The following is a 16,848-nucleotide window of genomic DNA, read 5'->3' on the forward strand; positions in this document are numbered from 1 at the left end:
ATGACAATGTTTTGATTGCAGTTGCATGCCTCTGGTTAATCCAGTAAACTAGCTTTTCCAACATGCTCTGCACTACCCATATTTAATACTATTTTCTATATTATAAAATACAACAGAATTGATCGCAAAATATACAATGTTTTTATATATATTTTACATATATGTAAAAATTGTCACAATTAAATTTATATTATTCAAATTAGAATTAAGTAGCAGTTACAATATATACTGCTACTTTTCAACATCCTAATAACTGATATTTTATTAAAAATTTATTTTTTGTTTTACTAAATATATTTGCAGAGTTTTAATCACAAAATGCAAAAAAACTCTGCAAACTCATTAAAATGTATATGAAACTTTTTTCTAAAACACCTTCTTCAGCTTAACAATGACTTTGAACTGAGATATTTTTATGGTTGTCTACTGGGACCAAATAAGGATTGACATAGTGCACAATATTAAATTCAAAATTTTTTTTTTTCTGGGACACCCTAATGTGTGTGTATGTGTATATATATATATATATATATATATATATATATATATATATATATATATATATATATATAAATATGTATATATATATATATATTTATATATACTTATATATATATCTATTGTATATATTTCTACTATTATTGGTTTCTTGCATAATGAAGGCTTAAACTTAAATATATTTTCGTTTAGCTTTTTATGACTTAATTTAAAAAGTAATAATTTATGATTTTAGATATCTTCACCATTACTTTCTCCTATGATTAATCTAAGGAATCAAAATGATTTGTTTGGATTTGTACATCGTGTAATAGGAGTAGAATCATTGTATGTTTCTTTTTAAACTGTTATGTTTAGTTAATGTTGAATTGATGTTTTGGATTTAGTATTTGGGCATTATGAATTCTTATTTTATGTTTTTGGTATTAGATTATTTTTATCGAAACAATTATTAACAATATATCAAAGCTTAGTTGTACTTGTTCCATCAAACAAGCAAGCGTTTTTAAGACAGTTTTATAGTCAGGTGATTTAAATGAGTTTTTTCATACTTTTATTTGTTTACATATTTTAAATCTGAATTTACTTTTACTTAGCTTATAAAATTTAAATATTTCAAAACATTTTTAGACAGTTGATATTGTTATTGAATTGAGAGATCCTATTTTCAAACCTATCGCTGAAAAAGCTATTGATTATAACAAGGTAAAAAAAATGTAGTGAAACTATGTGTATGTTAGTATTGAATTATATAAGAATAGTTTATGTTGAAGAATATTGAATTTATATTAGAGCACATTTTATGTTTATGTTTAGATACTAAGTATGATGGCATCTGTTAAATGGGATCCTAAAGAAATTATGTCTCAACACAACCGATATATTGATATCGTAGTAAATGTAAGTTAGAAAGTATTTTCTGGCAATGTCGAAATTTAATAGTTAAATTAGTTGAATCTTATTTATAAACTTTAAATTTTTTGTTCAATAAACTTTTTTATTTATTTATTAAGCAGTTACTTGTTTTTTTAATATACTTTAACTTGTTTGTTCAATAAACATTAACTTGTTTATGTTATAAACTTTTACTTGTTTGTTCAATAAACATTAACTTGTTTATGCTATAAACTTTTACTTGTTTATAGGGTATCCAATAGGGGTCAAAAAATCAATACCGTTATTTTGGTATTATAAGAATGTAGCATCAATATTAAAACTGTAATGAAAAAAATGAATTTTTTTAAAGCAAATTTAAATTTTTCTTACTTTTGGTATAAGTTTTGTATTACCATAATATGACTTAAAAAAGTAATAATTTATGAATTTAGATATCTTTACCATTACTTTCTCCTATGATTAGCCTAAAGAGATATAGACATAATTTGTTATATGTACATCTCATCTTTTGTATTTTGTAATTGTCCAATGTATTTTGTAATCCATCATTAATTCTTCTTTGTATGTATTTACTATATGTATTTCAAAGGCACCATAGTTTTTGTACTCTTTGCTATCGGAATAGGAATCGATGTCTATTGATTGATTCAAGCAGATAGTTCTTTCTTCAGTTGTTCCTTTTTTATATAGAACATCAACAATTGCAAGTTTAATTGCATCAACCAAACACAACTGCTGAACAGCCAGTACTTATTTGCCTACTTTCTAAATAACTGCTGCACCATTATTTGTTATCAAATGATATTCTTCTCTAGTGACAAACCATACTGATTCAATTTTTTACTTAAAGCTGACACATTTTTTTTACTTAAAACTGACACATAAGATTCTTGTCAGCAAGTCTTTTGTAGTGTTTTTAAATATTTAATATTTTTTGGAAGAGGCATTAATTTTTGGAGGAGGCGTCAGATTTTGAACTAGATTCACCAAAAAAATTCAATAGCATCTCATGATTTTTAAATGTGTATATATAATAAAATTAAAGGCCGCTTGTCAAGCCACCTGCTGTTTTTATAATTTTTGAACACTTCTTCCACCTTGTATTATGCCCTTTCTCATCTTTGAGAAAAAAAACCAAACAGAATTTTAATCTCTGCCTTTTGAATGCTCTATAAACTTTTTACTTTTACTCTCCATCGACTGATTAGATTATAATCTCAAATTTATAAATATGTGACTGATTTAAACATTTATAAATATGTGACTGATTTAAACATTTAATATTTAAATTAACTGAATTTAAACATTTAAATTTAAACTTAAAAAAGTTAATTTTTTTAACTTTTGAAATAATTACCAAAGTTGTACTTGGTAATTATTTCAAAAAAAGTATCAAAGAAATATTCAAAACTTCTAAACATAGATTTTGTAACATGTATAGAAACACGTTTTTTTATATTCGTTGCCATATAACTAATAACTAAAAAAGTAAAACTCAAAATTAAAAGAATGTTTAATGCATTGCTTGAAAGTATAAGCACTTACAATTATTTCAAAAAAGAATATAAAAAAAACCCGTAATTATGAACGTCTTGGGAAATTTGAATGATTTTTATAATGAGTCACTTAACTATGAGTTAAACTTTTTTAAAGCTTTTGACATCACATATAATGATTTAAAATCAAAGAGCATTGAGTTTAAATCATTATATGTGGTGTCAAAAACTCATTGATGAAATACTGTAGTATTTCATCAATGAGTTAGAGTCAGAGTTTGGCATCTTTTTATTTATATATGGGTTTTTTTACTTTGATAGAATAAAAAATATTTTTAAAATAACCAACAAATGTTTACGACTTTTCATATATTTGTAATTTGAAATACAGCAATGCAATACGTCCCAAAATTAGACGCATTTTAATATTTACTTTAATATTAGTTCACTTTAATTAAAATTTTTGTTATCAATCAATTTAAAAAAGTAAATTAAGTATACAAATATTGTTAAAACAACCATTAAAATACAGAAATAATAGAATTTGAGCCTTTTAATACTGGTCAAATGAATCAAACATTGTTTTTCTAGATTCTGCTTTCCTAGTATCAACATTTCATGCAGGCAAGCATTTGTACAAGTTCTTATTGGATTCTTTTTTTTATATATAAATAGTTAAAATAGTTATTTCAGTAGAGTATAATCAAGTATCAATCATCTTGAGAAAAGAGCTAAGGATAAAAGCTTCAAATAAGTCTGTTAACCATGGCTTTTGTAGACTGTTTTCTGCAGATATTAGCATTTCAGTTGGTGTAACACAGCCTTATCTTCATTTGAAAACAAAGAAGCATGTAGGAAATACAAAATGAGCTAGATCACAGACTAAATTTGCGACAAGTGAGGATAGTTTAGCTATGAAGCTATCTTCAAAAAACATCATCAAAGCTATTATAATGAGCAAGTATTTATTGCTGAAACTGTTTGTTGCTTAGACATTATTGATTCAAAATATATCTTTATTTCCAGCAAATCATAACATTATACTTAAGGATATTGCTTGTAATGATGTGCAGAAAACTTTCTTCATGATTTTAAAGAGTTGTCTGGGATAGTTCAGCTGCAGAGTTTTTTCCCTTTGTATGGATGATCCCAATTTTATTATAGGGTTTTAAATATGATTTGTATTAGAAAATTTGTATTATTATTTGTAGTATTCTTGATCAGCTTAAATTTAAATACAGGAAAAAAATGAGAAACAAATTCTGGTTTTTTTGCAAAATGATTTCTGGATTTTTAAAATATGACCTGGATGATCACTTGTTAAAATTTATAGTTTACCCAGTTTTCTTTTATATAACAAATCACTGATATCTTAAACCTATCAGAAATAGTTTTTATTCATTGTTTTATTTTTCAATATATTGCTGTTAAAATTTACAAGCAAATTAGAATCAATGTCTTCGGATAAGGATGTGCTAAATAAAGAGAAAAAAAGGTGAATGCTAAGAAGTTCTTTTTTTAGAAGTTAAGTCAAATGATGACTTTATGAAATTTGGATGTTAAGTGGGAATCAAATTTTTGTAACACAATACTGCCAGTGATGTAGTCAAAGAAAAAAACAAAGACTTAAGAAGAGAAGGAAGAAAAATGATGTAGTTTATAGACCAAGATAACGATTGACAGATGACTTAAAATGTTGTAAATCATATAAGTCAGGAAAACAAGATGAATGAAGTGAATTCCAAAGAAATGATGTTCAAGGAAAAAAACTGATTGAATAAGAATTTTTAGAGCACTTAGGAACAGTAAAAGGATGAGACTTAATAGAAAGACAAGGTACACGAGAATGAATTTTAGTAGATGGCACATGATAACACATGATGGTAGTATCATCAGTGAACAATGCCACCTCAGATGTGAGAGTATCTGGAAGATCATCAATATATATTAAAAAGTATAGGACCAAGAATAGAATCTTGAGGAGCAACTTTAATACTACGATTGATAAGAAAGGATTCAATAATCTAGAAGATGTTACCTGATACACCATAAGAAGAATGCTTATGGAGAAGACCAGCATGCCAAACTTCATCAAAAGTTTTAGAGATGTCAAGAGCACAATAAAACCTATCGGTTATTACTGGATAATTGGATTTATATATATATTAAGAAGAGCATTATAGAACAAAGAGAAAGGATATAGAGTAAATTGATGCTAAATCAAACCACATAAAAGAATAGTCTGTGGATTCAAACCTATTCTCTTGACAAATGGGTGAATTCTTACAAATGTAAAGGCTCAGGTCAAGCATGTGACTATTGGAGTCTTAACAAATTAAAGGAAGATAACCATTAACACTAAGATCACAAGATGAGACAGCCGAACTCAAATTAATCTCACAAATAGCAAGTAGGTCTGGTGAACTTTGCAAGAGATAAGACTCAATAGAAGAAAAAGTTACTTCAAAGACCAAGAATATTAGTGACTTATAGATTTAGAGAACTTGGTGATGACGATGGTTTTTTGTATTTTATAGTTTTTGGTACTTTAGTCATTTTTAAATTTGTTAAAGAACTTGATTCAAAGCACAGATAGTACTCAGTACTCTATTTAATAGTCCAAGCAATTGCCTCTTTATTATTAATAAACCCTAAGCTGTAACAAAGGGCTCCAAATGCGGCTTCAGCAATGCACAGCAAAAGTACGAACAGGGACACAATCCATGTGCAACATGGCACTGTTAGTACCCTGAGATTTTACAGCTATTGATGGAATTAGCTTACCACAGATTATCAAATCGTTACTTTCTAACAGATTTATTAAAGTCATCCTCAAAGGCCAACAAGCTCTTCTTTATTTCCAGTAACTTCTGGGGTACCTCAAGGTTCTATCTTTGGTCCTATTTTGTTTCTTGCCTACATTAATGATCTTCCTGACAACCTTACACCTAAAGAAGCTCTTTTTGCTGATGACTCAACTTTATACACCTGTCTTGACGAAAAGTCTTCTAATTTCGATCGTTTAGAACAGGCAGCCAATCTTAAATCTGATCTCACTTCTGTAACTAATTGGGGCTCACAGTGGCTTGTGAATTTTAACTTCAACAAAACTCAGTTATTTACTGCAAACAACTATCACAGTGCTGTCGACATTCCTATATTGATGAATGGCAACCCTCTTACTAAATCCTCCTCTTTACGTCTTTTTGGATTATCATTTACTACTGACCTTTCATGGAAACCATATATACAATTGATAACTAAATTGCATCTGCTAAGGTTGCTTCTCTTTATCATGCTTGCCATTTTCTCTCTCCTGATTCCATTCTCTACCTCTACAAATCTCTTATTCCTCCCTGTATGGAATACTGCTGTCATAGTTGGGCTGGTTCTTCTAATGATGCTCTTTCTCTTCTAGACAATGCATTTTTAACGTTGTTGGACCCGAGCTATCTGTTAAGCTTGAGTCTTTTTCCCATTCCCATAAAGTTGCATCTCTTTCTCTTTTCTACAAATACTATTATAACCGCTGCTCAAAGGAGCTTTTATCTCTAGTTCCATCAACCAAAACTCATTCTTGCTTGACTCGTCATTCATCAAAGTCTCATTCTTTTACTGTATCTGTCCCTGCATGCTCCAAAAACTTTTGTTCATCTAGCTTTTTTTCCTGCACTTCAACCCTTTGGAACTCTCTCCCATCTTCACGTTTTCCTGACTCATACAACCTTCAACTTTTTTAAGTCTTCTGTCAACCATTTTCTTGCTCTATAACTCTATTCTTTTTTTTCTAGTAACTCCCAACTTAATTATGGTTGCTTGGTTGGGAGTGAATCAGAATTTAAAAAAAAAAAGTGTTGTTAAAAGATTTGTATAAAATATGAAACAACTGGTTCTGTTGAAAATCATAAAAGATTTGGTGGCTCCTCTAAGACTTCAACAAGAACTGATATGCTAATTGCACAGATAGCAAAATAGAATTCAACAATAACCTCAAGACAGATTGTTGAAAATCTTAACTTGAATGTTTCCAGTCGAATTGTACAGAGAAGACTTAATTCACATAGTTTAATAAACCCTCTTCAGAAAAAAAAACCTTATTAGTGGTATAAACAACAACAACAAAAGTTTCACATTTGCAAAACTGCATATTAACAAAGGTGAGACTTTTTGGAACTTAATGTTATGGTCTAATGAGAGAAAATTTCAAATATTTGGCATTAAAAAACAATAACGAGTTTGGGGATGCTTTGCTTCAAATGGTGTGGGAAGGCAGATGAATGTTGAAGGTATAATGACAGGACAATTTTATGTTGATTTGCTTTAAAAATATTTATGTCAATCCGCCAAAAAATTGATTAAAAAATTGTAAGATAGCAAAGAATTGATTGACAGAAAAATTGTAAGATAGCTCATTTCATTTAATAGAGTTACTTTCACTTTTATGAGTTAAAAAGAGTTATAAATATAATTGTTTTTCTTGGGAATGAACCTTTTTAAAAAAACATAAAATTATTGCAGTTATTTAGATCCTGAGCCTTTTCGTGCTCGCAAAAACTTGAGCGCGCTTGTAGTATATTATCACACAAGTTTTTAATACAACTTAAGAAATTCGATAAGTTGTAATTAAATTAGTTTGTTTGAAAACTTGAAAACAATTGCCTTTTCTTTATTTTAGGAATACGAAGTACTTAATTCAAAGCTACAGAAGGTTTGCAGGTAAAATGTTTTATGTTTATTTTCATTGTTTATAACCTTATATAAGTAGTGGTTCAAATGTTTAAGATTCATTGTTTATAGCCTCATATAGCAAGTTGTTAAATGTCTAAAGTTTATTATTCAAAACCTCATAGCAAGTGCTTAAATATCAAAGATTTATTGTTCATAGCCTCATATAGCATATAAAAATATATGCTTAAATGTCTAAAAAAAATGATTAAAAGAGTCTAGAAAAAATATTTTTCTTTTAGTTCAGTTATAAAGTAAACTAGAAAATAAACCTACATATAATACATTCTAACTTTCTGCTGGTAGAATCTTTAGCATCAATGTCATACAAAATGGTAGTCTGAGACTGTATTCAAAAATAATAGATTCTAGTACTTCCTATATTTATTTATTTTTAATGAAGTTTAGATGTTTTTATACATTTTTTATAGTTTCAGGTTTTTAAAGTCCTGATAAAAATAGAGAATAATCCAAGAAGCTATCATTTTTGAAGAGAAAAAAAAACAAAGAATAACGAAAGAAAATATTGCTGCCCCAGCCTATTCCATAGTTAATGTAGTGGTACTCTTACCAGTAGCAGGCTATAAAATAATTGTTGTATGTACTGAAACCTCTAGCAGCAGGCTATTTCATTATGACCTCAGATTACTTATCTAAACAGGCATTTATAGATATCCTTCTGGTAGCAGGCTAAAAGATCCTTATTAGCAAGAAGTATTGGTACAATAATAGTGCAATATTATGTATCTTGGCCATTATCGGACAAGATATATGCGATATTGCGCCAATATTAATAAAAAATATTGAGCCAATATTAAATAAAATATTGGCAAGTATTAGCAGGTCTTTATTGCAATAATATTGTTTGTACAAAATTAGAATACCAATATTGGGGTCGTATCGATTTGCTCATATTATCTAATATTGGTATGCTAATATTGGTGCATTAGCTTATTATTGACATTGCCACATAGTTGTACCCATGCATAACAATATTGTTAAAAAAGTATATTGTCTTATAATATAGGCTTTTATTAGTTTTTTGACTGCGGTAATCATTCTGAAAGCTGCAAGAAATTGTTTTATAGAATTATGAGGGAATTCTATAAAACAATCACACCGTAGCGGAAATAATTTATTTGAAAAAAAATGTCCATCAGAAATGGTTTGCATTTTCAAAATCACGGTACTTTGTACAATTATAATCTATATTTTGAAAATATTCTGTCTTTCGAAAAAAAGGGGGTTAAATGGGCAGGTCATAGGTTTTTGGTATTCAAGATAGGTAACTTCAAGTGATTGTGCAAACTTTAAAAGCTATAATATTGATACTGGTATCAAATAAGAATGTTTTACAAAATATTATGGTGATCAGAGCCTGGGATCAATATACACCAGGATCCACTGTTCCAAATGTGGAATAAAGAATGAAATAAAAAATTTTTTTTTGTAGTTTCTTAAAATAGGTCAAAAATCTTTGGAAAAATTTAATTTATCTAAAAAAATTTCTTATTGTTTAAAAATGGCGACCAAGGAAAGTTTGAAACTTCCTTGAGGAGGTTGTCAACTTTACAAAACTTTTGAATGTTAAACTATTTTTTTACTAAATGAGAAATTTACAGATGAATTTTAGTTGCATTTATAGTGGTAGAGTTTTTTTTTTTACTCTATTTCTTTTCTTACCCTAAAAATTCCCTTTCCTAACAAATATTTGGACTTTGGGGCCCTAATTTTAAGATAATATTTTTTCCCAAACTCTGATCACCATAATTTTTTTTAAACACATTAGTTGTATTACAAGGTTCATTTTTTTCTGGGGATTTTCAGAATTTCCGATATTTTTCCTAATTTTTAATTGTTCCAAAAAAGAATATTTAAAATTTTTTCCATACTTACAAGTTTAGGTATATATTTTTGTAATATATTTCTTTTTTAAGCTTTTTCACTCAGCACTCATACAAAATTAAGAAAAGTTTGAAAAAAAGTTAGAAACAACTCAGCTAAAAGCAAAATTAAGAGAAAAATAAAGGAAAGTATATTCTGGGTTTTATCTGGATAGTTTACCCAAACAATTTTCCAGATTTTTAAAATATGGTTCGGATGATCTATAGTATTAGTGTGAAAATACATAAAGTAACTGAAGGTTACTTATTTTGAACAGCCAAAATTCTTGAAATTAGTCTTTTGGTATTCAATTGTTTTTCAATTTGAGAATGGTTTAAACAACGCAATTTAATGTGTACAATTATATTTATTTCCATTTATAATCAATGATAGTTTTCAAAAGAGACATATATTATAACATTTAATTTTCAAGTCAAACTGTTTTAAAGAAGGTATGTTGTGGTTTGTACCTAACAGTGGCTTTGCAGGTAGTCTTTAAGGCTTCTTCAAACTTTGTATCCCAAAACTGTTTAAAATCACAATGAACAGATTTAGTGGCCTGTTCATACCAAAAGTCCATTCTTTTATTTGGACTGGAATTTGACATAAGTGATAGAAATTCACATGTATGCTTGATAAGAGCAGGCACTTTCGGTGACACTCGTAGACCAAGTTTAACATAAGCATCTTACTTGTTAATGGTTAATTCATAGTCAGGTAACAAACTAGAACCAAGACATGCAACTTTAACAGGTTTTAAATATTCAAAGGAATTAACTATAGAAATGACATGCTCATCTGTTTCCAGGTTAGAAGATTTTATTAATTCTTCCAACATATACAACAATATTTTTTAGCGGTTTCAAACATTCTCCACATTTAAGTTGGTCACCATGCAGCTTGTCCTTTGAAAACCTAAAATTTGGTTCCACTGGTTTGCCAATAAAGTGGCATCCAAGTGGCAAATATTTTTCAAGATTATCATAAATTCTGTTTGTATTTCCACAAAGTAGATGAAACTCTATTGGAGCAAAGATTTCGAGAACCTTTACATAATCAGGCAGATCAACTAGTGGAAAGTTAATGCAATTAATATAAAATGCAGCTTAAAGCTTGGATTTTTCTTAAATCTTTACAGGCAGCTTTGTAAGCATTAGCTAATGAGCCGATATTTCGTAGTGTTCTGAGCTCACCATTAGTTTGAAAATCTTGCATTTTTTCTTTAATAATGTCAAACCAAGGACAAGGATGTGTTGATGCTGCACTTTCTATTCCAAAAAATATAATAGCCAATTTCATATCAAAAGTACAAAAGTATATTCAGTTTTAAAATTTTAAAGCTTTAAAATAGTGATCATATTCTTAAGATTTAAATGAGATTCAATTGTTTTCAGTTTTCTGTTTCAGTTTTCTGCCAATAATAAACAATTTGTTTACACCACCATCTTTGTATTTTTCATTACCCATTCCTTCCTCATTGCTAAACTTTTTATTTTTGACATTACATTCTGTCATTTTTTCTATAATATTTAAACAAACTTTTAAAAATCCGCCTCCAATGTCAATGCCCATCTTTTGAATGTGATCTTTTGACAATTTTCTCTCCTTTATTACTACCTCAATAAGTCCATTAATGTTTTTACTATAAACCAATCTACGGGAATCTTTTTCAAAAATTATTTTTGTAACATCAAAATAATCATTTAAAAACTTCTTCACTTAATTTCTTTCTTTTAAATTATTTTCATTACTTTCAAATAAGTCTCTTCCCTTCCAGCTTCTAAATGTGCTAAGAACTTTTGCTCCCTGTCTATTACTAAGTCCACAAGTATTTTTAAATTTATTTATTTCTAATTGCTCAACAGCAATTACATTATCTTTGGCTGCAACCTTGATTTTAATTCCCTCCTCCTCAAATTTTTTTTTCACAAATTTTGAGCATTGAAGTTCGACATTTTGTGTATCTTAATATTAAAAGAAATTTACATTCATGTTTTCAGTTTTTATAATTCAAATATTTTATATAAATTTCTAAATTTCAAGTTTGAAACATTAAATCAAGAATAAAAGGTTATATTCTTCTGTTAAATTTTTTCTTCTCTTTGCTAGAGTGCAAGGGTGGTGTAATCCTTGTTAAATGTCAACTCTGCACCTTTCACATGTTTTTATTGTTCCAAGTGATGATGCTTTTACTCTTCCCAACTTGATTCTCCCTCTATTTTCAGATGTTGATTCTGGAATAATTGTAGTTCCAGCAATTTCACAGATGTCATAAGCGCAGAATGATTGGTTTATGGTAAGAATGCTAACTTTGACTTTTGAGAAATATGGTTTACTCAGAATAATGTTATTATCTTCTTTTTTAGTCTTTCTAATGCTTTTCTACATTTAGTACAAATGCTATTAGTAAAGTTTTCATTGTTCAAATCAAATGATTTTAAAAAGAACTTATATATTCTGTTCAATGTCACACTTCCTTTTTTAACATCTGTAACTTCTGTTTTTTTTGAAAAACAAACAGACAAAACAGAGCTCTATTATCTTTAAGAAATTTTTAATTATTTTGCATTTTGAAATGATATAAGCAATACCAATCAGTTTTTTAAATGTTTTTTTTAACTACTGCAGTAGGTAACAAAAAAAGTTCATAATACTTATTAAAAAAATTTCTTGAGGCATACCACAAGGAAGTATACAAAACAGAGGGATGTTGTTCATACATTTAACCTGTAATATAAATGTTTTTACCATAATTAATGTATGATTTAAAATTTGCCATAAAATTAGGGCCCCTAGGTCCGAATTTTATTTTTATTTTAATTTGCTATGGAAAGGGGCAATAATAGCATTTTTTTAAAAACTACTATTATGAACACGACTATAATTTATCTGTAAAATTCTTATTTAGTAAAAAAATATTTTTCAAAATATTAGTTCAAAAGTAATGACCTCTTAAAGTTGACAACCCTCTCAAATAGAGGTGTTTCAAACTATCCTTGGTTGCCATTTTTAAAGAATAAGCAATTTATTTTAGATAAATTAGTTTTTCCAATAAATTTCGACTTATTTTAAGATACTACAAAAGAAATTATTTTTTTCTTCTTCCCACATTTGGAACAGTGGGTCCTGATTTTTCAGGTGTATATTGTTCCCAGATTTAGATCATTGTAATCAATGTTACAGCTTTTAAAGTTAGCACAATCTCTGAAAGTTACCTTGAACACAAAAATCCATGACCTTCTCTTTTTTTTTTTTAAAGGTGTTAACAGAATATTTTTAAAATTTAGATTATAATTGTACAAAGTATCATAGTTTCAAAAATACAAACGGTTTCTTCTACACAAACTGTAGAAGAGTCTAAACAGGAAATTACTTTAGACACAGAAGCTGGAGTGATACAAAGGTCAAGCAATGGATCAACCTGTTTGTTGGCTTTATTAAGTAGGATGTGATTAGTGGAATCATGAGCAGTAGCACAATGAGAGGAAAACCATGGAGTAGAGTGAGGCTTGACTTGAAATCATCAAGAGGAAATAAAAGATTCCATGCCAGCCTTAATCCAAGAAGTTATATAAGAACCACATTTATCAGCAGGAAGACAATTGTAGTTTTAGCTCATTATTTTTCACTTCTTCTTACTGCAGTTTTAGTTTTTAATTGAATTGAAAATTCAATTAAAAACTAAAATTTTATCTGAATAACTTTACACTTCTTTTACCAAACCACGATTGAATTGAATTTTATCTTTTCTACTCTTCTGACTATATATCTAAATGGGCTTAAAGACATTTAAATACACTTAACCTCTATTTATATTTTATACCAGAATTTATAAACAAGTTCAAGTTAGATTTCTTTATATTTTAGCACTTAAAATTCTCAGCTTTACTGACAAATAACAAAAGGAATAACAAAAATAATCCTATTACATCTCTAGCAATTAAATTGTTTTGATAAACAATTTGTAGATTGTTTAGCTAGTAGGTGATTTTAAAATGAAATTTTTTCATTTTCTTTTTAGCTATTTAGTGTGTAGTTACTATGATTATATATATATATATATATATATATATATATATATATATATATATATATATATATATATATATATATATATATATATATATATATATATATATATTTGCTTGCAAAAAAGTACATAGAGTATATTTAAATAGTAGTTTAGATATTATTTTTTTTTAGAATAGATTTTATTTTTACTATGGCAATTTTGAATGTAATTTAACAAATATATATGTATGTATATAAACAACCTTTTTTTTACTAATATGGATGATATATTTTAGATTTAAATGTTGCATCTGATTAAATTTTTTTATTTATTTGAATAGCTCTGTTCCGATACCTGCTGATACTGTTACAGGATTTTGGAGTCATATCATATCACAAACTAATAAACTTTTTGTAGATGGGTATTTTTATTGTTATTTTACTTCATTAATTTTTTCGCCATCTGCTCATTTATATATATATATATATATATATATATATATATATATATATATATATAAATATATATATATATATATACATATACTCACACACACACATATATATATATATATATATATATATATATATATATATATATATATATATATATATATATATATATATATATATATATATATATATATATATATATTATAGTAGTAGAAAATCACTTAACAAAAATTTTTTCCATTTAACACTGTGTTTCATCAACAAAGATTCATCAGAAATGCAAAGATTCATCAAGATTTCTGATGAATCTTTGTTGATAAAACACAGTGTTAAATTGAAAAAATTTTTGTTAAGTGATTTTCTACTACTAATATAATTGCTCTGTTCTTTTAAGAACATTGAGCACTCTATTGTGTAGAATACTTTTTAAAGTTGTTTAAATATATATATATATATATATATATATATATATATATATATATATATATATATATATATATATATATATATATATATATATATATATATATATATATATATATATATATATGCTGTGACAATCACTTCAAATCTCAATTGGAAAACGCATGCAACAAGATGTGCTTCCAAAGCCAACAGTATCTTGGGATGGATGAAAAGCGCTTTCCTCAGTAGGGATATAAACCTCTGGAAAAATTTATACATAACCTATGTTAGACCTCACTTAAAGTTTGCTGTGCCTGCATATAATGCTCAAAAAGAAGATATTGAATGCATTGAGCATGTTCAACATATGGCCACCAAAGTCTCTCACTCGCTTAAAAGTTTTGATTAAGAAAAAATATTGGAAATTCTTATTCTTACTACTTTAACAGATAGAAGAACGCGTGCAGACTGCATTCAACTGTAAAAGTTGAGAATAAATTAGACCATGTTAACTGGTATACCAAACTATTGCTCCACAACAAGGACATCATAAACCATTACATCGCGAAATTGTAAAAAACTGTGCACACCGACAAACTTTTTCACTAACAGAGTTTTCAATCACTGGAATAATTAGGATGATTTGACTGTGTTCCAAGAAGAGTGTTGAATGTTTTAAGAACAGTTTTGATGAAAAGAAAAATCAAACTAAGATATAACAATTAACAATGACTGGCACTAAGTCCCTGACTGATTTACTTATAGCAGAAGCTTATTCCAGGAGTTTCTCTCCATGCAGTGTGTAATATTAATAATAATAATAATAATAATAATAATATATATATATATATACACACACACTTAAGGCGGGACTAAAGCATATATATATGTATATATATTTATGTATATATTTTGGTTTTAATTTTTTGTTTAGTTTTTCATCAGTGAAACGATGCACTAATGAAGGAAGAGCACTAATGCTGTTAGATTTTCAACAATTTCTCATGAAGATTGAAAAAATTACCAAAGTCAAGTATGTTTTATTGCAAAGATTTTTGAAGCAGGAGCTTGCAGACTTAAGATTTAAGTTATTTTTAAAGTTAATAGAAACTAAAGAGTTATTTAAATTTACAAAAAGTTAAAAAAAAATTCAAGTAGGTTCGTTTTAAACATATTTACTACCTGCTTCAAATGTAACACAATTTTCACACACTGTTTGTTCCTTTTCCTCGCCTAAAACTTATAAATACTTATTTATTTTTCATACACTACTTCTTATTTTGCTATATTTTTCTATAAAAGAGAGTTGCAAGCAAGATTAAGAAAAAATAAGCATTACCTTCAAATAATAACAAAAGATTATTATATATATACATACATATATATATATAATATATATATGTGTGTGTGTGTACAATAAGTATATATATAATATATATGTATATATATAATAACCTTTAGTCTTGAGACGAGAAAGTTATTCTTGTTTTTTTTTAATCTTGCTTGCAACTCTCTTTCTTAACCTCTCTTACTCTCTCTAAACTCTAAAACACACCTGGTTAAATAAGACTCTGTTTTTTGGAGAAACAGCTTGAGCGCAATACTTCTAATGGTTCTAATGAGGTTTAAAAAAAGAATTTACTATTATTGTATAAAAAAAGTTTTTTTTAAATTTTAGAAAAAGTTATATTAGTCTTGTATTTTTAGACCAATACCTGAACGCGATTATGTTGAAAATTACATCAAAGCATTTTACTTAGTTGAGACTGATCTAGAGAATTGGCTGAAAGAACACCAGGTGATCTCGATTTATCTACATCATTGTTTAATTTTAATTTTTTTTTAGTAAATAGTAATTTTAATTTTATCGCATTTGAAATTTCGATAAAATTAAAATAATTATTTACTAAAACCACAAACGAAAGGTTTCTTATTTAAAAATCTTTTAAAAGAGTATTAAAGACTAATTAAATATTTTTTAGGAGTATACACCTAAACAGCTAAACAATCTTGTTACTTGTGGTACTAGCTCCCATATTGGAAAAAAAATGAAACAAAAAATGTTGAGTCTCTTAGAAGACCTTGAATCAAAATCGTCCTCGTAGTAATTGTTCTTGTCTCGTAATCGTTTTTGTGTTATAGCAAACATTTTTTATGAAAAAGTTGTAAATAAATCTATAGGAATTTTTTTAAATTTTCATCATCACTTGAATATTTAAAAGTTATTATGTAAAGTGTATTTCAAACTCTTTTTATGTTTTTTTTTTTTTTTAATTTAATGCTTTTGTATATTTTATATTTTAATTTTTTTTTGTTTTAGTTTAAAAGATTATTTAAAATGTAATTTACAAGGTTTATAATTTCCAATAGTTTTTTTTTCAAATGGATTTGTTGCAATCTATATAAACTTGTAGTTAAAACAATTATATTCCAACGCGTCGGTTACCATTCCTACGCATCAGTTACCATTCCTACGCGT

The 16,848-nt window shown here is 27.2% G+C and overlaps 1 protein-coding gene across 1 annotated transcript in view; it reads left to right on the forward strand.

The window, feature by feature from the left end:
* LOC101235249 (syndetin) overlaps positions 1 to 16,756 on the forward strand; it is a 66,661-nt gene extending 49,905 nt beyond the window's left edge. The window contains exons 27-35 of the mRNA XM_065810791.1: positions 734 to 825; positions 928 to 1,024; positions 1,129 to 1,203; positions 1,315 to 1,398; positions 7,567 to 7,607; positions 13,853 to 13,933; positions 15,304 to 15,402; positions 16,077 to 16,167; positions 16,352 to 16,756. Of these exons, the coding sequence (XP_065666863.1) occupies positions 734 to 825; positions 928 to 1,024; positions 1,129 to 1,203; positions 1,315 to 1,398; positions 7,567 to 7,607; positions 13,853 to 13,933; positions 15,304 to 15,402; positions 16,077 to 16,167; positions 16,352 to 16,474 (783 nt within the window). The 3' untranslated portion in view covers positions 16,475 to 16,756. The remainder of the gene's footprint in view (positions 1 to 733; positions 826 to 927; positions 1,025 to 1,128; positions 1,204 to 1,314; positions 1,399 to 7,566; positions 7,608 to 13,852; positions 13,934 to 15,303; positions 15,403 to 16,076; positions 16,168 to 16,351) is intronic.
* Positions 16,757 to 16,848: the final 92 nt, after the last annotated feature.

Source organism: Hydra vulgaris, chromosome 11 (assembly GCF_038396675.1).
Source record: "Hydra vulgaris chromosome 11, alternate assembly HydraT2T_AEP".
Taxonomy (NCBI): domain Eukaryota; kingdom Metazoa; phylum Cnidaria; class Hydrozoa; order Anthoathecata; family Hydridae; genus Hydra; species Hydra vulgaris.